Genomic DNA, 25067 nt, shown 5'->3' on the forward strand with positions numbered 1-25067 from the left:
AACTTTGTAAGAATTACGTTTGATTCCTTTTTTTTTTTTTTTTTTTTTCAGATTTTTTTGGGGGGTTTTATGTGTTTTTTTGTTGTTGTTTTTTTTTTTTCTTTATATCTACCTTTCTACAAATGGTCGGATGACACAACTGAGGCTCAGAGTCGTGGATGGCTGAATCTACTGCTGCTGGTCGTATGGTGGGAGGATGGAGATGAGAGAGAGAGAGAGGTGTTACGCTACATGAGTCTTTAGCTGTATACACAATATAAATACATGGGGAGACCCTAATGTCGGTATACTGGTTAAAAGAATTATTTGCTCTTTGTGCTCAGTGGTGTACTGTCGGTTTGCTGTTGGCATATTGCTAGTTTCATGTCTTTACCCAAGTTGTTCCCCAATAACCTGGATTCAGTATGCGGAGCGTAGACTGCGGCTACTTTGTAATTGTCGTAGTTTTGACAGTAAAATTTGCATATTTAAAGGAAGTGATTTTTTTTTCTTCTTCAAAGTTAAAAAAATTACTCATTATCAGTCCCACACTGATTTTGTCTTGATTCAATCCGTAAACAATTGGTTAAGCACACATAGAAAGTAGTGATATTCAGTCAGGTAATACTCGGCTTAAAGCGCGAAAAGGTGAGGCTGCGGTCCAGCGCTGGACTGCAGCCTCATCCAACACACACACACACACACACACACACACACACACACACACACACACACACACACACTTACATACACACACCTTCAAAACAGTGAACACACTCCCAACAATCACCCGTACGTACGCAGACGAGCTCAGACATGCAGCTATATTTCATCTCAAGAATCTGCCGGCAAGAAAGCGCCGCCCTCCTGTCACCTCAACCGGTCGGGGACCCTCTCCACGGCCCCCGGTGGGAAAAGAACGAGTGAAAAAAAAAACAGAAAAGGACAGATCCGATCAGAGGGGAAAGGTGTGTGAGGAAGATGCATCATGCTGATTCAAGTCGGGACGATGCATGTTCCCGTAACCGTGCTGCTGTCTCACGCTCTCGCTGTGCTTGAATTTGGGTTCTCGAGAGGGCTTAAAAAAAACATGTAAAACTGCATGAGGGCGTTCTGTGTGTTTCCCCGTCCAGTTCAGCGCTCCTGCAGCTGAATTCAGCTGTGGGGACGCTGAGGAGACGACTCGGTGTACTGGGGGAAGGGTAAAGACTGGAGTGGTGGAATAGTAATGAAGGGGAGTTTCACATCTGAAGCCGACGAGGCTGAGGGATGGGGGGTTGCTGTTACACGTCTTCTTGAAAAAGAAAAAGAAAGAAAAATCGCCAATTAATGTCTCCCACAGTTGGTAAAGAAAAGGGTAAAAATACAAAAAAAAAATAGAGATTAATTAGAATAACAAACTCTTATTTAGAATGTAAAATTATTATACAAAAACAACATCAACAAAAGTGTAATAGTAATAAAAACGTTAGTGGCTTTAAGATGAAATGACAGAAGTGTTAAGTACTCAAAGTTATCTCTAATGACACAAAATAAATAAAAGCTGTCAGAGGAGAGGATGCTGCTGGGGCTCTGGGGTGAAGGAGGGGCGTTGCTCTCTCTCTCTCTCTCTCTCTCTCTCTCTGTCCCTCTCTTTCTCCGTCTCCCCTTCTCCATCTCTCGCTCGCCCTCTCCCTGTCACCTCTCACTCCTCACGAAGCTGCAGGCGGTAGCGGCTGTAGCGGATCTGGAAGAAGAGCCTCTCCAGCGCCGAGCGGCTCATCCCGGGTAGCCGGTAGTCCTCGCTCCGGCCCGTCCTGCGGAAGCCCAGCGACTCGTACAGCTTGTGGGCGGCCAGCTTGACGGCCGTCGTGCCGAGGACCACGGCGGCGTAGTTGTTGCGCACGGCGAACTCCAGGACGCGGCGGCCCAGCGCCTTGGCGATGCCCTTGCCGCGGTAGCGGGAGTCCACTGACATGCGCCGCAACTCCACCGTGTTGTCGTCCTCGCGCCCCTGCGCCGCCACGATGCCCACCACTCGTCCGTCAAGCACCGCGACCCAGAAGCAGGAGCCTGACGGAGCAAGGGAGGAAAAAATACAACGCAATTAGCTCCTTTTAGCCTTTAAGGGCGCAATATGTAGAAATGAAGCAAAACAACTTTTGTACATTAGGTGGAATGAGTGAGTGGAATGAATTTTGGCGGCTGCACCGTTCACGATTGAAGTAATGTCGCTTGTATGCATTAGGTGGCAGTAGTGAGTGATCGTAGGACCAGCTTTTTCCTTGGTTCTTTTGAATTCCTGTCAGCGTTTTGTCAGTAAATATCAGCAGACTGGCTATGTTTGGGCTAGCTGCTAGCATGCTAACTGCAGCATGATATAACGATAATTGAAAAGTCAATAGGTGCAGTTCTTCAGTTGGCCACTGGGGGTCACAAACATGTCTGACGCTCCGTCTGCTTTGAGGTTGGAATTTCGTGCACGTCAAAGGAAGAACTAAAACGTTCTAAAAGGGTTAACCGAGAAAGGAATCTGTGTGAGAGGAGAGTCGTGTCAGTGAAAGTTAAACTCTCTCACACACTCTTACGTAACCGTATTTAACGACATTATCTCGGTAACTGGCCGTCGAAGCAGAACTGTGAGCAGCATCGATTACAGTCATAGCTGGAGGGGGGTTAGCAGGTTATGGCTGCCCCGTTCTCTGCCTGCTGCATCGTGTCGTGAAGGCTTGAATTGACTGATTGTTGAGTGTGAGCCACGGAGGTCTGAGAAGCAGCGTCCGGCCGGCTCTTAATGACATTATCCACCCATCGGGACGGCGCTGATTAAAACAGCAGACAGAGCGGACACCAGTTTTCACCGGCTACATGAGGAAATGTGGCGTTTTCACAATTCAGTGATCCAATTTCGTCTTGTGAAGACTGAAGAGACTTTGTTAAAACTGTGTTAATCAGACAGACGCTTTCGACAGACACACACACACACACAAAGCAAACAAAACAGGACCAGCACGGAAAGAAATGTCAGCAGACAACGCTCCTCCACCAGAGAACTGTGAAGAATGTGAACATGAACCAGTTTTAACACTCAGTTTTATTACTCACGCAGTGTTTAAGCCTTGTCCTCCTGACTTATTGCTCTTTTTGTCCTTGAGTGGCTGTTTTCACTGATAATTGTTCAGGTTGAAGGAAACCAGGCAAAAGATTTACAACTTGTGGGAGTGTGAGCTTTGCCACAGATTATAAAGACACTATTAAACGCTGTTGCGATCCATCAATTGCTATTTGATAACAGACCTCTGTACCTCTAGAGTTTTCAAAAAGTTGAGTCGTCATTCGCTCTGAGCACCGTGGTCACATGAACAGACGCCCAAAACACAATAAATGATTTCCGTTTTCTCTTGAAAACAACATTGTTTTACACGGAAGTTACTTTTTCCACTTTGAATAGAAGTTAGTTTAAGTGACATTCATTAATATTCCAATAACATGTAACATGTATACTGGAATATACATATCATAGTAACAATCTATTGAGACATTTATTCAAAATTCAATATAAATCCATCAAATTTTATTGGGTAATTTGAATGGGAGTAGTGTTTTTGAAATTTCACTTCATTAGAGCAGTTTTTCCTTCTAACTTTTGCAACATCAGGTGATTTATGGTAATATCCCCCCCCCCCCCCCCCCCCCCCACGCTGATCGTAATCTGTCAGACGACGCGACCCTCTCAGCCTCCTGCCACTCTTACGTAACGGCGTCCAGATAGCTGCAGCATTAGCGGCGGCAGCTGGAGCTGGCAGCGGCCGCACGGTTTTGTACTCAGATGCCATCTGTTTGTTATAGCTGGAGCAAATCTGACTTTTCCGTGACTGGCAGCGGCCGAGCTGCGGACGGTCAAAATCTGCGTCCATCTGTCTCCCTGTGGGTCTGTGTCTTTAACCCCCCTCGCCCTCGTCTTCCTCAAACACTGATCTGCTCAGGGGGACTTTTAAAAAGTTAGAGGAACGAACTGACCTCTGCTTAATGCAACAAATAGACCGAAAAACTGGAGGTAGTGTTGTGTTGGATGCTGGAGATGAGGAACACAGGAAGTGACTGAAGAATTGTGTCTCTGATTAAACACTCTGATTACATGATGTGGCTTTTTAATTAAAACTAAAAGACATGAAGGATGACTCATAGCTTAAGAATAAATGAATGACTAAATAAATAAATAAATACATACATTTAAAAAAGTGAATAGCTTTAATTAATTGTATTTTTCATTTATACATTTATTCTTTTTTTTTTGCTTTTATTTGTCAATTTTCTAACTGCAGCCAATCCTAGCTACTTATTTCTTAGAAATTATAAAATTTCATTCAGTTCTAGATTGAAGATCTTATTAGTCACTTTATTTGTCATATTCGTAATCATTTATCTACTTACTTCCACATTTATTTAAACATTTATGAACTTTTTTTTCACTTTTGTTTATTTGCTCATTTCTATGGTTAGTCATTCACTTATTTATACATATATTTATTTTTTCAACATTTAGTCATGCATTTTCACAACTCTTCTTTTATTTTCAGATCCATGTTTGTATTCCTACATCTATATATGCATTCATTCATTCATTCATTTGTATACTTCTACACCTGGATATTAATATACATCCTACTTTACCGACGTATGATTTCAATAATTTATGGAAACACTTTGTTGATAAAGGAAATATAAATAAATACTGCTTTTACAACCCAAAAATACTTTTCTTTACATTTATTTACTTATTTATCTATTCATTATTTTCAAATTCATCACATAAAGTAAATATTATAAAGTTGAGATTTGCGAGCTAACAGTGTGGAGACGTGTTTTATTGTGGGCAAATGTCAAAGCTGTGGTGTCAACTCCTGTGGTGCTCGGCATTATTATCGTGTGTGTATGTGTGTTGAAGGTGTGGGAGAGAGAGGAGTGTGCGTGTGTGTGTGTGTGTGTGTGTGTGTGTGTGTGTGTGTGTGTGTGTGTGTGTGTGTGCGCGGGGTGGGACATACTTCCACAAAGCCCTTTGACCATCTGTCTGAACTGAGACTGTGCCAGGAATGAGGACAGCACAGGAAGGCATGCCGGCCAGCCCGGCTCATCATACTGTGTCTGGGTGTGTGTGTGTGTGTGTGTGTCTAAAAGATCACATGAGACTAACAGCTACACCGAAGAGAGAGAGACAGAGAAAAGACATGTCAGATATCCTTCCTCTTCCCTGCGTCTGCGTTCGTCTTGTGAAAGCAGAGGAGTGTATTGATCTCTCAACTTTCTGATGTCACGTCTCCAGTCTGCCGTCAAACCGCACGGGGGGGGGGGGGGGGGGGAGGGGGTCTCCACTGGGAGATGTGCAGGGAAAGTTACGGGGGAACAGGCACGGGCTCTAAAACACTCCTTTATACGCCAGAGCGAGACGCCGCCGCTCCGAGATAAAAGGCGCTTTTGTGGGATTCTCCAGCTGAGGCTGCACGTTCTGCATAATCTGCATGCTTTACAGAGGCCAGGCCCCTTCACAATAAAAGTCCGACGCTGCCACAGCTGGGCTGAGGATGCACAGTGGAGTCTTCTAGACCGGGCTTCTAGGCGGATGAATGAGTTCGACTTGTCATGTTTGAACATCGAGCTGTAAGATTGCACTGAGTTTGTGCTTGTGAGCGACTTTTCACCCGGCGGTGATGCTGTGCTCATCATCTGGCCGTGAATGAATGAGTTTACTCACTCAGAAAAAAAGCAGTCGGATCAAAAAGAGAGAGAGAGAGAGAAAAGATGCAGTCATTCGTCTCTCTCTCTCTCCCTCTCGGAGGAGGAGTGATTCGAGGAGTCTGTGTTAACAGTAAGAGTAACGAGCCTGAAAGGATCCATTATGGCGGGCAGGGTGTACAAAGAGGAGCAGGGGAGGGAGGAGGGAGGAGGGAGGGAGGGTCTGCCGTTATTACAGAGGGGGAGGGGACCAGAGGGATACAGATGATCTCAAGACGAGAAAGAAATGAAGCAGAGGAAGCGCTGCGAGCTCTGGGAATCCTTCAAAATCATCCTCACATATTCAGAAATGAGATTACTGCTCTGCTAATGCAGCAGATCTCATTTCTGCTGCCTTCTTTCACAGGATGGAGGCGGGGGGGGGGGGGGGGGGGGGGGGGTCTAACCTACCTCCGTGTGTGTGTGTGGGAGTGTTAAACTGGTGTCGTGATACGAACCCTGCACGAAATCCAAAAACTGTACCCCCCCCCCCCCCCACCTCAGATGAAACCAGCCGGGCTCATTCGTTCATATTCTCCTGTCAGGTCACTCCCAGCAGCCACTGATTCATCACCGCCGCGTGATTAATCTGAACCCGCACGGCGTTAAGGGACGGCGTAGCCGCCAGCTTGCTCCGTCTCATTACAGTAAAACCTCGACTTTCTACTGCCAGTGAAGATTTCTACCTGAACACAACTTTATCGATCCGATCAGGATCAATAACCACAGAAGCAACAACCAAAATCACTCACTCTGCCTCAGTTCTCTTAAACACACATTTTTACACATTGATCATCGCTCTTTTTGCTGCTTTGATGATGATTTTGTCCTAATTTTCACAGGAATATATTAACAGTTTTAAGTATTTTAACCTTTTTCTTCGTATTTGATCAGATTTTGATATTTCTCATACAGCTTTAACTTTTCACTAATTTGTTAGATTGGTGATTTATTAAGTTGTAATTTCAAAGATGCAAGTGGAACTAATTTATATCCAATATCCACACTGAAGCAACAAAATGTAAAAAGAGGATCCAGACTTCTCCTCTCCTGCAGCCCTGCGTTTTATCATTCCAATGTTTCTTTTCTCTTTTAATGGTCAAAGCCAGCAAGGATCAATTACGTATGTTGTTACTCCAAAGTGTCCTCATGTCCTATAGTGTGTACACACACACACGCATGAACATGAACGCACACACCCACACTCCTTAATGCACTCACACACAGACACTCCCCGCTCCTGAGGCCAGAGTGCATGCTGGGAGTATGGATTAGCCTGTCACATACAACCCGCACATCAGCAGTTTCCTCCTCCGCCGCGGGCGAAAGAGCATGAGAGGACGTGACCATATGACACAGGACACACTTTCCAGATATGCACACACACACACAGAGTCAGATGAATAATTCATCTGCTCTGAGGAGGGCGTTTACAGGAAATAGCTTTGAACTAGAAGCAAGGAAAAGTGAGTGTCGCACTCATCCTCCCGTCTTTCGCCGCTCAGATTGGCTCATGATGTGCTTTTTTACTCCCGCTTTTTCTCCCATGATGCACGTCAACATCTCTGTGTGTGTCTGTTCGTTTCATGTCGTCACATGACGTCTGTTACAGCAGATTCTTCTCCTTCATCCAGAGGATCAGAGGACGCAGAGGCAGACTTTGCACTCAGCTACAACACACACACACACACACACACACACACACACACACACACACACACACACACACACACACTCACCTCTAACCTGCGCTGTGCTGTTACCATAGCAACCACAGAAACAGAACAGAGCCTCCAAACGTTTCTGTTACCATGATACCAGAACTTCTTAGCGATTGTTGTGTGTTACCATGCTGGAGTGGGACAGCTCTGCTACAGTGGTTACTATGGTAACCGGATAGAGCTGACATGAGATTCTATCACTGCGGTAACAGAACGGGACAGAACAGGCATGAGGTTCTGTTCTGTTGCCGTGGTAACAGATGCATAGATCAGTGCTGTTCTACGGAACATCTTATCTGTTCCGTTACTATGGTAACAGAACCTCATAGATGCTCCCTTATGTTACCATAGTAACATGACAGGGCCTCCCACCGTTCTGTTAGAGAAGCGCTGCGGATGACGATGCTGTGGTGAATAACTGGAGGTGTAACAGGTTTTTGCAGGTTCTAAAGCATAAAGAACCGCCGAACCGACTTCCAGACTCAAAGACAAATCCTCTAAATGGTACAAATACGCTGGGTGACTTATTTCTTAGGAAGAATGGCATCGATCCAAATTTGCTGCTAACATCACGTGTTACCTTAAAGTTAATAATGTCACATTCAGCTTCGATTCATGAAAGCTGGCATTCATGTTTCATTTTAACCCTAAAATGCAGCGTGGATACTCTCGATTTTTGCATGGTCAGCGTTGCTGATCATTGTGTTTGCAGGAAAAATGAGCTCATGTGAATTTCGATGAGAGCATCTTCTAGATGCAGCTGTTTAGAGATGATCCTGGTCTGAGTCGATCGAGAGAAAAGAAGTGAGATCAGCGTCACTGAACCAGGGCTCCACCTTTCAGCCGTGCTCCCCTCTCGGTGTCAGATACAGCAGCTCTTCAGAGGTCTACTGGAGTCCACGTCTTCATGGCGGACGGCCGTTTCAGCAGCTAAAAGAAGACGTACGCCACGCGGCTGATATGTGCATAAATCCCGATCAAGCTAATTTGACTGCGACTGCCGGAGGAATCAATTTTAATCTTCGGAGCTGCAAGTAATCACCCGCCGATCAATGGCGGGCCCTGAAAGAGCTCCTCTGTTTTGATAAATGCTGCTGACGACTCGCCAGCGAGCGGAGACAGTGAGAAAACGCACAATGCGGCCCCGAACGAAGCTGCCGCCGACACGTCAGCCCGTCTCTCTGATGAGCGCCTTTGTTGAGCGTAGATTTAAGCAGAGTGTGAGACAAAGGCAGAGGGTAGTGAGACTACAATGCATTATTAATGACAAGCCAGGCTTCATCAAAACACTGAATGGAGGAGAATCACGGCGGCGATAGAAGAGCCGATCCTTCACAGCAGAGATTAGGGAATCTTCTTTATCTTTGTAGCATTGCTAATGATTTTTATAAAACCTATAACTGTACATTAGTTGAGTCATTGTTAGTTTGCGTGAAGTGAGCCCACCAGGGTTCAATGCACTGTTTAAAGTCACCAGTTACAAAAAAAGGCATTCATTTTCAGTGAAAGTAACTGTTGTTACTGTATTCACATGTAATCACATTCCTTTAATACGATTAAAGATAACGCCGAGACCTAAGCAGAGATTAGTGCTGCTTCGTGGCTAGCCAAGTAGCATTAGCATTAGCATCAAAGCAAAACAGAGAGGATGAATTTCCTGAACGGAAAGTAACTGCTGAATGTGATTAATTTACCCTTTAAACTGGATGGGGATCAATTTTGCAAAATGCTGCAAATTAAGAACATTTGGATATATTTTGCCCCAAGAAGCATCATTAAGAACTGAATATTATGAGAACTGCCCTCATTTTTCTTCAAAATGTTTAAATATCAAAGTTTTATCGAACAGTATTCAATCAAATATGAATGGTTTCAAAATAATAACACTACTGAAACAGAGAAACAGTGCGATATGTCCTAAGATGAATATCTAAAGGTTATTTTACTGATTCGGGCTCCTGAAGATCAAACTGTCCGACATGATTACAACTTGAACAAACCTGAAGTTTGTTGTAATTTGTGCATTTTGTTTGTGTGTGTGTGTTCTTTTTTTCCAGCTTTTGGAAAGAGACAAAGATGGTTTCCTTTGCTGGGTGGAAGCAACACTTCCTGTGTGCCAGGATGATGGATGACCCTGGTGGAAGCTGCAGCGCCTCCCCGGCACCGCCAGCTCACAGAACCAGAGATGAAGAGGAGGAGGAGGAGTGATACAGGTGGGAGAGTGAGAGAATCGCAACAAGAGGGAGGAAATCGCTGCCTTATTAATCTGAGATAAGTCAGAAACACCCTCAGGGGATCCCGTTTGTAGATCTTCACGCCGACGGACTTGTCTTTAACGCGCAAAGAAGCGACATGCGACGCGGCAGCGAGCACTCCCCTCTCAGATGTTTCCTCGCTATCCTCTCCTCCTCGATCCGTCTCCCTCATTCTGTCTTTCAGAGCTAAAATAAGCACAGCAGGTATCAGCAGAAGAGGAAGCTGTTCTCTCTTCTGGAACAAACACACACCCACGCTCTCATACACACACACACACACACACAGCCGCTGATGACCGGCAGGTATTACAGCGTCTCCTGCCCCGATGAGACCCCCGCCGTGGTTTTGACGCCTCATTAAACCGTCTGCATTAATCAGTGTATAAGACTAAAAGCCGTGGAGGGTTCAGCTTTAATGTGGAGGCGAACCTTTTGTGATATTAGACTCTCTGTTTAGGAAGTGAGCGGATTTAGAGCGAAACCGTGTGTGTGAGAACCGAAAGGTAAACCTGCTCCACGTGTTTGCAGCTGGATGCTTCTTTCAAGGGAAAAGCGGTTTGTTCGATGATCAGTGACGACTGTGAAGCAAACGGAAAACGTGACTTAAAGAGCTACATGACGCCAAATTCAACACAAATTAACTGAAAGTGTGACTGTGCAGAACTGCGGGATATGAGAGTGTGTGAAACAGCTTGTTGGATGTTTACATGGTGTTTTCGAAAATCATCTGCAAAAGTTGTGGTGGTTTGTTGACATGACAGTGGCACTGAAAACCAATGAAAACAGCACTTTTTGGAATGTGTTTACAGAATAGTTAGGAATGGCACCACACTGAGAAATCTCATCATTTCCCAAAAACATGGTTGCAGTCTGTGAGTTTTCAACAACAATAACCACGACTGGTCTCAGAGGAGTGTTTGTGCTGCTCACTAAATCAGATTTAACAGCTTCATTTACTACATCATCATCTGCGTACGTGGAGACTTGTTTCTCTCACAGTCCAGAGTGGTCCAATTATATGAATGAAGACCGTTTAAAATAACCTGAATGTTTACATCATATACTTCTCTGCGTGTTTTCATGGTTCGCAGTTTTATTATTTAAAAAAAAAAACAAAAAAAACAATGGAAGGCCTGACATCACACTACAGTTTCCAAAAAGCCGGCGTCAGATAGTCAAAATTTTCAGAAATGAAGATGCAAAGACGATAGTAGCTTGTTAATGTGACTGTAGAGCGCTATAATCAGATTGTTCACATGCACGTGAGAAACTGGATTTCTGTGTAAGACTCATGACATCTCATCATTTGGTCTTGGTTCTTGTTGACACATGACGACCGTCTTTGCGTTAGCATTAGACACACTGAAGGTTTTTTTTTATTAATTTAATGGGAAATTCCTCTCCTGAAGTGGCTCTTTGTTGACTTTTCTTCAGATTTTTCCACTGCTTACAACAGAAGGACACTATCACTTTGATTTTCTGCATTTTTTTTCACACGCCTGGAATTTAAATTACATCGTAAATCAGATAAACAAGTATAGATGCATGAGGGAATGAGAGGAAAATCAAAGTGTGCTTGTTTGATTTGTCTTCATCAGATAATTGATGTGACCTCAATTTCACAAATCACATTTTTCAGATTACAGAAAAAAAATATGTGAGAACAGAAATCAGATAATGATCTTATTTCTGTTGTATTTCACTACATCTCACTACAGCTGCTGGTAGATTACAAAGGTCTCTAACAATCAAGAGAAACAGCTCTTTTCTGTGGATTTCTGAGGGAAATGCTTTGGAATTTTATGGCCTCTACCTCAGTTTCTTTCAGAAAATGCAGTTTAAGTTGTTAATGCTCCGCTGAGGAACAATTATTGATTTCCATTATTAGTTTCTGTCCTCAGAGGAAGGACAAGAGAAAAAAGGGGGAGGACGAGTACAAAGAGGTTTTTCTGCCCCGCCAGCTGCTGTATTTTAATTGAAACTCTTCCGAATTGTCGAGTTTTAATTGGACCGTTGGATCTGAAGAATGAAGTTTAAGAAATGAAAAGTTCCAGATCCCGTCTGAGCTTGAATCCAAATGAAAAAAGAAAGCTTTGAAATGGCGTTTGAAAGTCAGTTGTGCAGAATTCGTGCCCTTTGTTGTTGCCGTAAACCTCCTCGCAGCTAAACCCTGATCCTTGTTTCTCTGATCTGCTCCACAACCCGTCCGCCTGCTCTCGCACACTTCATCACGGGTAGAACGAGAGACGCGACAGCTGGCTGTAGCCGGCAGAGAGTGAGCGATCACAGCACACACGCAGAGGAGATAAGAGTATTGATTGTTAGTGATTGTTGTATCACTGTGGCATGTGGAGACACAGTGTAGCTTCAGTCAGTCGTCCTGTTCTGTTCTACTGCTCAGTGAAAGTTTCTCTTGTAAGTCAATATAAGGAGCTGTTGGGACTGTTAGGATATTAAAAACATGACTTGTACCAGCTAAACCAAATCTGAGCTTCTGCTGTGGAGAAACGAAGGACCTGCAGCAGGTGGGGAGGCTGGCAGCACATCATAAACTTCATCCACTCAGACACTTTTACTGACAATCAAACATCAAAGATGGATTTTTAGAGCTCGAGTGCAGGTTATGCTTTGAGAAAAGGTCTTGAGTATGGTAAAGTACAGCATAAACATAAAACTCCATCCCCTCAGAGACTTTTAAATGGACCAATAACAACAACACCACCCACTGGTCACTGGAAATAGGCCACACAACTCTCTAAAACCTCAACAAGCAGACTCGGTAACATCTTCTCCACCAGAAAAACACATTTTCTTGAGAGTGATGGTCACTAGAGAGACATTACAACCAAAACTGACACAATACAAGCTCAAACACCTCAAGAAGTCGACTTTCTATTAATTTTTTCTTAAACCACTGAGATGAAAAAAATCAAAGGTAACAGGTTATTTAATTATTTTTGCTGAGTTTTGTTGCTTTGACACATCATGTGACACACCCAGCTCTTCAAACACCTCTTGAAAGTCCTGCATTCCCTGGCTGACCCTTCTACTAGCAGCTAACAAGTTAGCATGAGTGGAATAGAAGTTGTGGATGGTGAGGGTGGAAGAGTGCATCAGAGCTCTCCCTCCCCTCAGAGACTTTTATGCTGACAGAAGAACTCATCTTTGGGAGAAATTCCCCTAATTTCATCTGTTTTCAAGAGTTTTCTCAAAATGCTGTCGAGCAATCTGAACTCCTCTAAAGCGTCCTCCCGTTGACCCCCAGAAGCAAGTTCAATCAGTTCTCTGCTGCGTGCCAAACTCGAGCATTCCCAAACGCCTACGCGCCCGCGCACTGTCCGCACAAAGCAATGCAACGCACGCGCCTTGTTGGCGGAGCCTCCCCGGCAGCGGCACTGTGCGCCGGTACCCAGGTGTTCGTCCCCGCAGGCCCATTCAGCCGGCGTGGCTGTAATCACCGGCATTGTCCCAGAGCAGTGGTGCCTGACCCCTCCTAAACCACCGTAGCCCCGCGGCAATAATGGGAATGCTAGATTGCAATTGTGCGTGCGGTGGATTACCAAACCGGAGGGCACGGTGTCAGAGGGGAGCGGACAAAGGGAGGGTAATTGACTGGCTTAACTAACGCCTGCTCTCCATACACTGGCCACATGGTTTGGGTTAACAGGGGATAAATGTCTCCAAGAAGGAGCAAAGCCGGGAAAGTTGAAACTCCGGGTGGAGAATTAATAGCATGACATGACACCGGAGGGCGGATTGATTTTTTTTCTTCTTTTTTTTTTTTTTTTTTATAATTTCTCATATTATAACCATTCGTGAGGGAAATGAGCCTCCCCGACTCTGCAGAAAGTGTTTCAGCAGCCTCCTCTGCTCGATCAATAGCGGTCCGATGGCCGTCACCCCCACCCCGGCAGGGAGAGGAAGCGAGTGGGGGAAGGACTGGAGAAGGAGGAGGGGTGGGAAGGAAGGAGTGCAGCGAAATGACCTGCATATTTGATGATTTGCCTCTGCACTGCCTCTCCAGACCCAAGCACGCTTTAAAGTTTTATCACAGCGTGTCCGACACGCCGCCTCTCTCCGTCGCTCTCGTCCTTTGTCCTTTTCTGCTGCTGCAGAGTTGCTAACTTTAACTTTTTAATGCACAAACTGACTCGGGTTGGTGAAACTTTTAAAAGCAGGAGGAAATCGGTTGGGAGGAACATATCCGGCTGCTCTGCTGTATCATTTCCACCACATGGAGGGAATGAATCTGTCTGCTTCTCAAAGGGATCGTAGTTTCTCCACTAGGAGATTTGACAACACACATGACATCGAACTCTCAGACGCTGCTGACGCCCTTTCTGGATTCAAACCGGGGTTCCCCACACTTGACGTCAGGATCTAACCCGGCACGCTGCAGAGACTTCGAGGCTCATTTTACGTGACCACATTTTTTGACATTTCTAAGCCAAACGGAAAACGTCCATTAAGTTTTGGGCGTCCGTTTACATGGCAACGACACTCTGAGCCACTATAAACGCAACTTTTGCACCACAGCTGTAGTAAATAGTTGTTCTGCTCAGTCCATGGACAATAACAAACGTTTGTCTCCAGAGTGTCGTGACTCCTCGTCCATGTTCTCCTGGACCTGGTACTTTTAGAGTTAACAGCCAACTTGTCGGTCTATAAATACGAATGTGTGTGGTCTTTCATTGTTAATGTTCATCGTGAACTGTTCTCTGCATACGTGTGTGGTTTCATTATCAAAACAAACAACAGCACCCACTAGTGGCCTCACAGGAAAACTACATCACTTTGAAAATTGACATGCTTTTCAAAACGTTGTTGTTTGAAAATGAATCTTCTATGAAAGAGAAACATAAAAATGATGTGTCATCGCTTCAAACGTCGTCGTGTAAAGGGGGGTCTGAATGTCGCAGTGGAGTGCCCTGGTTAGTATGGAGGTTTCAGTGTGGGGTTTGCATGTTCTCCCTGTGCGCGCAGTGCTTTTGACTGGGTACTGCAGGAGGACATAGTATAGGGCTGCAATATCAGGAGAACACATTAACACGTTAAAGCGTTAACAATATGCTTTCCAAACATTTATGAATCTAATGTCTGTGCTGTCAGATTTATTAACAGTGCTCTTTCTCCTCTGCCTCAAATTTATAACAAAATCGAGTCTAATTCGATGTTTTACTGACTAAATAAACAAATCAGCTCAGACCGATTGAGATAAACTGTTTAAGCACCTCAAACTTCAAAGGAACTTGGAGTATTTAATCAGTTTGCACCATGCACTCAGTTTGATTTAGTTTTTTTGGGCTCACATTGTGGTGGTGGAGCATTGCCAGCTGACAAAACACAGACGTTTGAGACGACTCGGTGAGGTTCCCCCTCCTCCTTACCTGTTGGTTTCATGTAATACGCCTCTATGTCGGCCATGTCCGTGTGCAGAGCACAGTCCAGATAACTGTGGATAACTTTCCTGCTGTAGTAGTACCGCGCACCCATGAGAATGAGCGGCGCGCAGCAGGTCAGCGTGACGGATTTGGTCACGTAAAAGCACATTACTATGGAGAAATGGAAGAAAAATAAACGAAACCTGTCAGAAAAGAGAATCACATGGTTGATTTTTGGTGGAGTTTGAGCCCAAACAGACACAGAAGAAAAGAAAAACACAGGCACCAAACAGTATGCATTCAAACAGCAGGACCTGGAACAGTTATCATCCAAAATATAAAGAATCTCATTACTGCTAAACCCACGCGCTGTGGAAACGAGAGCGGTTAGAAAATGCTGCAGGGGCGCAGAACGATCCGCATTCTCTGGCTTCCTCCAGGATTTCATAGTAGTGACTCTGTCCAACCAGAGCAGCTCATTTTGGGGATTATTAATGAGATGTGACGCTGGGGGGCGCAGAGCGGGGGAGGAGGCGGAGAGAAGAGATGCGCAAAGCATGTCGCGTGGCATGCGTTTGTTTACTTCTCATAAGATCCTATTTGTTAAAAAGAAAAAAAATTAAAAATCAGCAAAGCGCATGGGGCGGAGGGGTTTTTTTTTGGGGGGGGGGTTCACATGTGTTGGGGGGCTTTTACAGGCAGCACAATTAGGTTTTTTTTTTTTTTTTTTTTTTTTTTTTTTTTTGTAGCGAGCCTGTCTGTCGCAGTGCTTGTTAGATCAGTCTGATTTGTATCGTGCGTAACGGTGCCAGGGGATGTTCTCTATGGCGAGATCAACCAAAGCAGATCGGAGGAGGAGGAGGAGGAGGGGGGGGGGGGGGTTATACCAGCACTGTGCGTGTGCGCGCCGCAGAGGGGAGGATTTTACATGTTGGGTGTGCTTTTCTGCGTGCGTGCGCGCACCCTGTGGGCCAATCCCTCACAAAGCAACAAAAAAAAAAACATTCAGTCATTCATTCATGGGCGCCGGCATGTCATCACACCATCAGGAGCCCCGCCGGGCTGCACGCATGCACCATGCGGCTGCACATGCCTTTTGTTGCGTGATGCGCGACATGCCGGCCGGTGCGGGCGCACCGCAGGCGGCGGCGGCGGCGGCGCAGCGTCACGGTGCCGCAACACGCTCAAACTTAGCTGTCTGTATTTAGAAACGCTTCGATTTGTTTTGGATTTAATACAAAATAAAAAAAAAAAATGTGAAATTGGAGCAGAGAACGTAACGGAGACACGAGAGAAAGAAAAATGGTCTCCATGCGTAAAAGACGTTATAAGATGAGTCTGCATGTGAGGAAATGAGGGGGCTTACCTGTCAGGAGAGCGTATAAAAACTGGGTCTTCGGCTGCTGCCTGAGCCCCCTGAACGCAGTGTTGGGTATCCTCTCCATTATGCCCTCGTAAAAGATGCGCCGCACCTCCTCCTGGTCTCCGCGCTCGAACTCGCGGATAAACACGGCGTCCCTCCGCACATCCTTCGCCTCGGCCGGGCTCAGAGCCGCGCCGGACGCGGCCGGGCTCCACATCATCGACTCTTTTTTGGTCCCCGGTATAGCATCGTGTTCGTCCGCAACGATTTTAGTCTCGCAAACCATTTTGGGAGACGAACAATGCATGCAACTGGCCGAGAAAAGCCGGCTCGGAAAAGAATATTTAGAAAAGAAAAGAAATTAAAAAGAAGGAGAGATGAGCGGGGGAGGGATGGGTGGAGATGGATGAGACGCGTGGGAGGGCTTTTGTTAAAAAACAGAGAAACGATGAAGGGGGGATAAGACGAAGGGGGATGTTCTGCTGCAACCCTGAGCGTTTCTGAAGACCAAGACTCGCCGGTGTGATTCGAGCCGTATTTATAAGCGGGCAGGGCGGGTAAAGATGCGGGTTCAGGGGTTGCGCTGCGCACATTGGTGGAGGCGCTGCGCCGCGAGATGCTGATGGAGGAGGGAGGGATGGGGGGGAGACACGCCCACTCTCCAGCGCTGCATGCGCATCTGAGCAGGCGCGCGTGCGTATGTGCGTGTGTGTGCGTGTGTGGGGTGTAGTGCCAAGGTAGTTATCCCAGCCAGAAATGGTCTCCCCTTCCGCGGGAGCGCGCATGGATGGAGAAATATGAAGACGTCAGGCGCTTTGGGCGATGCGCGCGCGGTCCACCGACACTGCGCAAATAACGGATCCTGAAAGCAAACTGATTCTGATTTATTTGTATTTTTGTGATATGCAAATGAGCAAACAGTAATAGCATCTGTCAATATCTTGGAAGTAAATAGAAGCTATATCCAAAACTGAAAGGGGAAAAAGCACGAGTGTTTGGGAGATTCTGAGAAGTTTAAAGCAGTTTTAAGTGTCATTAATCATCAATACAAAAAGCACGTATACAGCAGCTCAGTTATAGCAAAGCTGTTTTAGAGGGAACATTTATATAATTGATGGAGAAAAGCTAAACACTGAAGTGAAGTAAACAGAGGAGTATTAAAAAAACTAATAAATGAATAAGCAGAAGCTCTCTTTCAAGCATTTAGAAAATGTAAAAAGATCTCTGTGTGTTTGTTCATATTGAAATAGACTATTTTCTTCTTAGACTTCGTTCATGGTTCATTTTTCCTGAATTATATTGAAACTTCTGATATGAAATTATTTAAGGGCTCAGACTTGATATTTTGTCTTTTCTTCCAACAGACCTTGTTTATTCTGCACACAGAATATTATTCATTAAAATACAGAGAAGAGCAAAACTACCAATCCTTAACAAATCTCTCTCCGTGACACTTAATTCAGTGAGTTTGTTTATTGAAAGATTTGCCAAAAAAGTTGCTTTTATTTTGAGTTTTATTGCATTGAGTAAGAAAATATGTCTGAAGGGATGCTGTTCAAAACATTATTTCTTCAATTGAATTCTACTTCAACATGCCATTTCCACCTGGACTTGTTGCCTGAAGACCTGCTCAGTGGCGCAGAAAAAAAAGTAAATACCCGCCAAATAAATAGATAAATATTTTAATATGCAGGTGCTCCTTCACTCAGTTGTTTCAATGTTCCCATCCGACGAAGCTTTGATGTATTTTGTACATTTTAAAAGTTTTCTGGATGAACTTTAGGTTTTGTTTGTTGAAGGAGGCCTTAAATCACTGAGACTGTAACAAACTGCAATCACAGGCGTTCCTATTCCTCCAGTGCACGCGCGCTCCCGCGGCAGGAAAGACCATTTGAGGCGCGGGTGACTGCTCCGGCACGACAGCCCCGGCGAGGTGTGTGTTTGGAGAAAGTGGGTCTTCGAGGAGGGGTGTGATGGTGAGGCTGTTCCTGAGCAGGTCTGTCTTCGCGAGGGCTCCCGGTTTGTCCAGGCTGCGCGAGGATGCAGCACAAAGGCGCGGAGAGCTAGAGCGCGCGCCGCGGCGATGCGTCAAAGCGGAGGAGAGCTTCTCATTCTTTTTTTTTCTTCTTTTTTTATGTTTTTGTTTCTGAAAGAGATAGAAAACGCACATTATCTGCACTTTGCTCTGGAGGGTATCTCCACTGCGCAGTTCAAACAGAGAGGAGGTGGGAAAAGACCTGGAACACGCCTCGCATGCTCGTACTGTGGACGCGGTGTGGAGGCTGAGCGCGTGTCTGCGGTGTGCAGCCTCCTCTGCCGGCTGACTGACGGCTCTGCAGCACTGCGGTCCGTCCTCGTGCTGCTCCCCGTCCTCCTGCCACACTCATCACCTCCCAGCACGGAGCGCGCAGCTCGATCCGTGTGCGTCCTGAGACGCGCCGGCATTTACGCACGGCCGCGGGGGCGAGAAGAACGATGGGGACGCTTGTTGCGGTCCTTTGTTGTGCCCCCCTCCCACCTCTAACACCCCACTTTGTATTGCCCTTATCGTTCAGATTCAGGGCTTCCCTTTCGTGTCCGCGTGCTTGATGACATTTACTGATCACGAGCTCCTTCCAAACATGAGGAAATGGTGCCGGTGGAAACATGTCGGTATAAGAAGCATGAAATGTTCAATAAAGTTGATACAGAAACTGAGAGCAAAGTGCCACAGTCGCCTAAAGCAGAACTAGTTTGAACTGGATCATCACGGGCAAACCTGATGAGGCTGCTTCCAGCACCTCCTCTTCCTCCTCCTCCTCCTCCTCACACTGTGCTCGAGTCAGACATTCATTCCACAAAATAACAATAATGGGATTTTTTTTAAAAACTGCGTTTATTATTGATGTTTGGATGCAGCAGCTCCTCCTCTGCAGCTCACCGTGCACACCGCGGCGGGGGTGCACTGCGCATGCGCAGTGGCAATGCCGCTGAGTCCACGTGTTCGATGCACAGTAAACCAGTGGCTGCAAGTCTCAAAACACGAAGTTACTGCACTTATTAACAGTTTTCATTCATTTCAATATGGACTTTTACAGTCTTTTTTAAAACTTTGAGGAAGATTATACAAGTAGAAGTATTAAAATAATTAAATATCACTCATCAGCCAAAGATCTAACTCAGACACAGTCTAATAATATTATAATAACAATACCTATAATGTGTGCTTTTAATCCAAAAAGGCAGACAGAATTAAAGGTACAAGGTTTAGAAGTTTGATCAGTGGTTTTACAAAAAAATAAAGATTATTTTTCTTTAGGGAAATGAGCTGTATTTTAAATATTTGTACTGCTAAAGTAAACACTTCAAGGGAGTCTGTACTGTTCTTGCTCAAATAAAGAAGTTAAACTGTCATACTTTTTTCTTGAGAAATGTAAGCAAAATTCAAGTTGTTTTTTTAACCAAAGTACGTTTTGACTTAAGCAAAAATGTTAACAAGTACTTTTTTCCCACTTTAGTAAAGTGGAATTTAAAAAGTGTATATGTATTTGTTTTTAATGAAATGAAAAGCTGAAGTGGTTCTATTTTATTCTGAATTAAACAGAGTGAAACAGTATTTTTCCCCTATTAAGTAGAGATTTAGTTTGGTTTAATTATTATTATTATTATTATGTAAATAGGTTTAAACATGAAAGTAAGGAGATTTAAGTATATTTTTTACTTTAACTACTTCAGTTTTACTTTAACTTAACTAAAGAACTTTCAGTGCTACTTCTTCATTTTTATTGAAATGAGGAATTTGAAGTAGAATATATATATATATATATATATATGTACATATATATATATATATATATATATATATATATATATATATATATATATATATATATATTTTTTTTTTTTTTTTTTTTTTTTTTTTTTTTGCTTAGAGTACAGAGAAAAGCTGAAGGTCTTTCAAGTATATTTGAAAATGACAATAAACATAGACCAAAAGGCCAATAATGTTATTATGAACTGATTTATTTGTTTCTGGTACTTTTTTGCATGTTTCTGTAAATGTAATAGGCCTCAGTGTTACTCTAAACAAAACATTTCTGTTTTAATATAAGAGCTGAAATCCTTTAAATAAGAAAAAATGGACATTTGTCTGTTCGGTGTTTCTTTTCAAAAACTTTCCTGACGTTAATGGACAAAGAAAAACACAATAAACCAGCCAGTACAGTTTTAAACATTATGCAGTAAACGTTTCTATTAACTTAATGGACTGCAGTTTACTGCTGAGAATACACACAAAGCTTATTTTGCAGATTTTCCTTTTGTCTGAATTCTGCTAGTGTTGAAATGTTTAAAGTGGCATTAGCTGTGCTTTTCCACAAGATGACTCCCAACCTAAAGTTCTTCAGAACTTCAGAAAGAAAGTTCTTCTTTCTTCAGTTCTTCAGAAAGAAAGTATGAGATTTCAGCTGGTCTGAGCTTTTATTACTTTCTCCTGAAGGCACTGTAAAACTGAAACAAACCAGATATACTATAAGTGAACATATACACAAGATGTATCACAACATACATCACTGTCTAAAAATAAAACAAGTCAGTATTTAAAATCAAAGCCGCTAGCTCAATGCCACTGACATGCTAACATTGACATTCTGCGTTGAAACTTCAAAACAAACTGACAAACTCACAAGTATGAATTTCATCTCTATCCTGAACATCAACTAAGTATGGACTATGGACTACACTTATGTAGCGCTTTTACACTGCATTGACAGAGCGCAAAGTGCTTTACACTGCATTAACACATTCACCCATTCACACACACATTCACACACCAGTGGAGGCGAATGCCATGCAAGGCGCTGGGGGCAATTTGGGGTTCAGTGTCTTGCCCAAGGACACTTCGACATGCAGACAGGGGGAGACAGGAATCGAACTAACAACCTCCCGATTGCAAGACGACTGCTCTCCCTACTGAACCACGGCCTGTAAGTATATTCGAGTACTTGCAGGCATATATTTTTGACGCGCTGTTTGAAATGAACCTTAGAAAAACAAACACCAGCCACACTTGCTCAGTCTTCTTCTCTGTCCAACTCACTACCGCCCCCTATTGGGGCGGCTGAGCCACTGCATGCAAGCAGAGGCAGTACAGGTCACCGGTACTTTGGCTCCATCTCGTCCTCGATTCTAGCACGACCCCATTTTTGAGAATACCATTTCTGGAAAAAAATATCGTCTCATATTCGGGCCAAAACGGTATTTGTATAGTTCAATAAACATCTACCTCAGAGTAAAACCAGCGGGTAAACTAGCGCTCCGTTCATCTTTTGCTCGAGAATGCCGGCGCTTTGTTGATACTTTGGTTGCCATGGAGACTGTGCGCTTCTTCACGTCGACGTCATCCACCTGCGATCAACGATCCACATCATGGTGCAGTTCTCTGCACAGCGCAAACTTCACATCAGGGGAAATATTTTTAGATCCATGTTGTACAGTGTGGCAAGTTTACAATCAAACTCAGATAGAAATCCAGAAACTCAAAGCAATCAGTATACTGTTATGAATAATAAAGAAAATGCACAAATTCTCACTCTTACGGATATCAGAAAATGGGGTGGAGTATTTTTTTCAAGAAGAAAATCCTGTTCCCTCAAGGTGACTGATGGCTATAGTTCGTTTGTCTCTCGACACTCGTCTCACATTCTTTTTCTCCACATAGAGAGTCCTCTACTGAGGTTTGATGAACTTTGCAGAAGCTCCTTCTCCAAAGTAAAGGTTAACTCCGGCGTGGAGCGGTTGAGTGAAGGTGGTCTGGACTATGTGAAGGAGGGTCATGGTCTGAGAGACCCTGTAGAAGGACAGAATACCTGCTCCGTGATCCAGGTACACTCCCACTCTGGAGCACAGAGGACCGGAGACGGGGGTTTCCATACTGTTGTGCCAAAATGTAAAGCCGTCAAAGTCACACTCTAAAGCCCAAGATTTGTCATTAAATCCAAATCCACATTCACTAGAGCTCCCTCCTCTGCTGATGTTCTTGTATGAGACTGCAACGTCAAATCCTTCTCCTCTCCTCTCCACCTCCCAGTAGTGACGACCAGTCAGACTCTCTTTGCTCAGAGCCTGAAACCTTTCAATGAATCTGTCTGGATGATCAGGATAAGAATGGCTTTTCCTTGAAACAGTGACTTTTCTGTTCTCGTCAGACAATAACAGCTGCCTGTGTGCAGAGTTTGGATCCAGTGTGATCTGCTGTGAATATTGTAGGAAGTCTGCTCTGGTCTGTGGTTGTGGTAGTAAAAGCTCCTCTTCAGCGGCTCTCAGTGAGATGTTTGTCCCTGTCTCTCTCAGGATGTCCTGTAGTTTGTTTCTACTCTCTGACACAGCTGCTGCCACATCCTCAAAGTATCTGAGAGGAGCAGTCTGGATTCTGGAGCAGTGTGTGGGCTCACTGAGTGCTGACACTGAGGGGTAGCTGAGCAGAAACTGGGTGTGGTCCTCTGTGTGAGCCAGCTGCTCCAGCTGGACATCTTTCCTCTTCAGCTCAGTGATCTCCTGCTCCAGCTTCTTCTGAAGCTCTTTGAGTCTACTCACTGCAGTTTGCTGCTGGGATCTGAGCTGCTGCTTCACCTCATAGCTTCTTTTCTGAATGAAGCGGATCATTTGGGTGAAGCTCTCCTCGCTGTTCTTCACTGCTTCATCAGCAGAGACATTGATGGCCTCCATCTGCTGCTGAAGCAGCTTCATGTTTTTCTCTCGCTCCTGGATTCTCCTCTGGATGTTTAGTCGACCCCCCTCCAGTTCCTTATGCTTCTGCGTCCTCTCTGCTGCAGCTGGGACTGTTTCATGGCCTCTGTGTTGCTCCATGGTGCAGATGTAACAGATACATTGCTGATCGGTGCGACAGAAAATCTTCATCACCTCATCGTGACGAGAGCAGATCTGCTCCTGGAGCTTCTTGGAGGGCTCCACCAGCTGGTGTTTCTTCAGTGGAGCTGCTTTGTAGTGATGTTGGAGGTGTTCCTCACAGTAAGAGGCCAAACAGACCAGACAAGACTTGACAGCTTTCAGCTTCCTCCCAGTGCAAACATCACAGGACACATCTTCAGGTCCAGCAGAGCAGAGATCAGCTGCAGCAGCTTGGAGTCCAGTGTTCTTCAGATCCTCCACTAACTTTGCTAGCATGATGTTTTTCTTCAGGTCAGGTCTTTGCATAAACTTCTCTCTGCACTGAGGACAGCTGTAGAATCCTTTGTTCTTCTCTTTATCCCAGTGGCTTTTAATACAGTTGCTGCAGTAGCTGTGTCCACAGGGAACCATCACCGGATCCTTCAGGAGATCCAGACAGATGGAACAATAGAACTCCTCTGAATGCAGCTGAACTCTTTTCTGTGCCATTTTCTCCTTTCAACAGCAACAAGTGTTTGAAGAGTTTCTCTTCCTCCTCAGCAAATGTGAAACATCAGAGCTGAAGCCAAACCCTCCGCGGGTTTCCTTCTCTTGTTAACGCTGATCTTCGCTCCTTCTGCTGGCCAGCTGCTGTAGAGAAAGGTGCAGTCCGAACTTTGGCTGCAATTATGTCTTTCATGTCCATGTATAAAATCCAGTTGAACATTGGCAGCATGTTGGTGCCCTCCTCAAACTGTAAACAGTTGATCTTTGATCTTTATCAGATTTGATTTTATCATGGTCATAAAGGCCAAAAAAAAAAAAAAAAAAAAAAAAAAAACACATTGCTAATGTTTTTTTCACTCTGTTAAATCTTGAGGATGATCTGCTGCATGGAGCCTCTCTTCAGTATTTTGTTAAGCAATACATAAAATGTTATTTTTTCAGCCTCAATTCTGATGACTTTTGCTTATGTTTTGTGAATAACAAAACATAAAAACAACATTTCCTGGTTCGTGGAGGAGTATATCTCCACCAATATGGCTGCTGAGGAGTGGAAGTCTATTGTCCATACTGTTGGATAATTTGCCGGAAACTGTTTTTATAACTGAAGCTGAATCATAAAATCCAGTATTTTTCTCGTAATCTGACTGGGAATCAACACAGGAAACAGTTGTCAGATTCCCAGAAGCTGCCAACAACACAAGCTGCAGCAGTCATCCACCCTAACCAGAATGTGGTGACCGAAATAGCCACCATCCAAACCAAACTGGAAAGTTTGGTCAAGGACATGAGTGATGATGAAAAAACTTGAGCTAATGCCAACAGCTCGAGTTAAGTCATGCATCTCCTCAAGCGCCATCATTTGTTTGTCTCTCAACTGTGGTTTTGTTTCACCCTCTTTCAAATTTGCTGTTTTAACTTCATCTTATCATCTCATCTTCAACTTCTTATCTGGGGCTAGGTTGCTGGGGCAGCAGTTAGCAGGGAAGTCCAGACTTCCCAGTCTCCAGTCTCTCTAGCGTGTCCTTGGTGTTCTCCGGGACCTCCTCCCAGCATCCCACAAACAGTGACCTTTAAATCGAGAGTTTCACCTTCTGGCTCAGCTCCTTCTTCATCATGATAGATCAATACCATGACCACTTTACTGCAGATGCAGCACAGATCTGTCTGTCAGTCTCATGCTCCATCCTTCCCCCACTTGTGAAGAAAAAATGCCAAGGAACTTGAACTCCTCCACTTTGGACAA

General features: G+C 44.4%; 2 protein-coding genes across 2 annotated transcripts; both read right to left on the reverse strand.

The window, feature by feature from the left end:
• Nucleotides 1–1114: 1114 nt before the first annotated feature.
• nat8l (N-acetyltransferase 8-like) lies at nucleotides 1115–16770 on the reverse strand. Its single transcript, XM_030088498.1, has 3 exons — nucleotides 16454–16770; nucleotides 15094–15258; nucleotides 1115–2031 (listed from the first exon to the last, which is right to left on the reverse strand). Exons 1-3 carry the CDS (start codon nucleotides 16755–16757, stop codon nucleotides 1664–1666), a joined length of 837 nt encoding a protein of 278 aa, XP_029944358.1. The 5' UTR covers nucleotides 16758–16770; the 3' UTR covers nucleotides 1115–1663.
• Nucleotides 16771–22156: 5386 nt separating this feature from the next.
• Nucleotides 22157–23827, reverse strand: LOC115386251 (tripartite motif-containing protein 16-like). Its single transcript, XM_030088486.1, has one exon. It carries the CDS (start codon nucleotides 23825–23827, stop codon nucleotides 22157–22159), a length of 1671 nt encoding a protein of 556 aa, XP_029944346.1.
• Between the last annotated feature and the right edge of the window lie 1240 nt (nucleotides 23828–25067).

Source organism: Salarias fasciatus, chromosome 3 (genome assembly GCF_902148845.1).
Source record: "Salarias fasciatus chromosome 3, fSalaFa1.1, whole genome shotgun sequence".
Taxonomy (NCBI): domain Eukaryota; kingdom Metazoa; phylum Chordata; class Actinopteri; order Blenniiformes; family Blenniidae; genus Salarias; species Salarias fasciatus.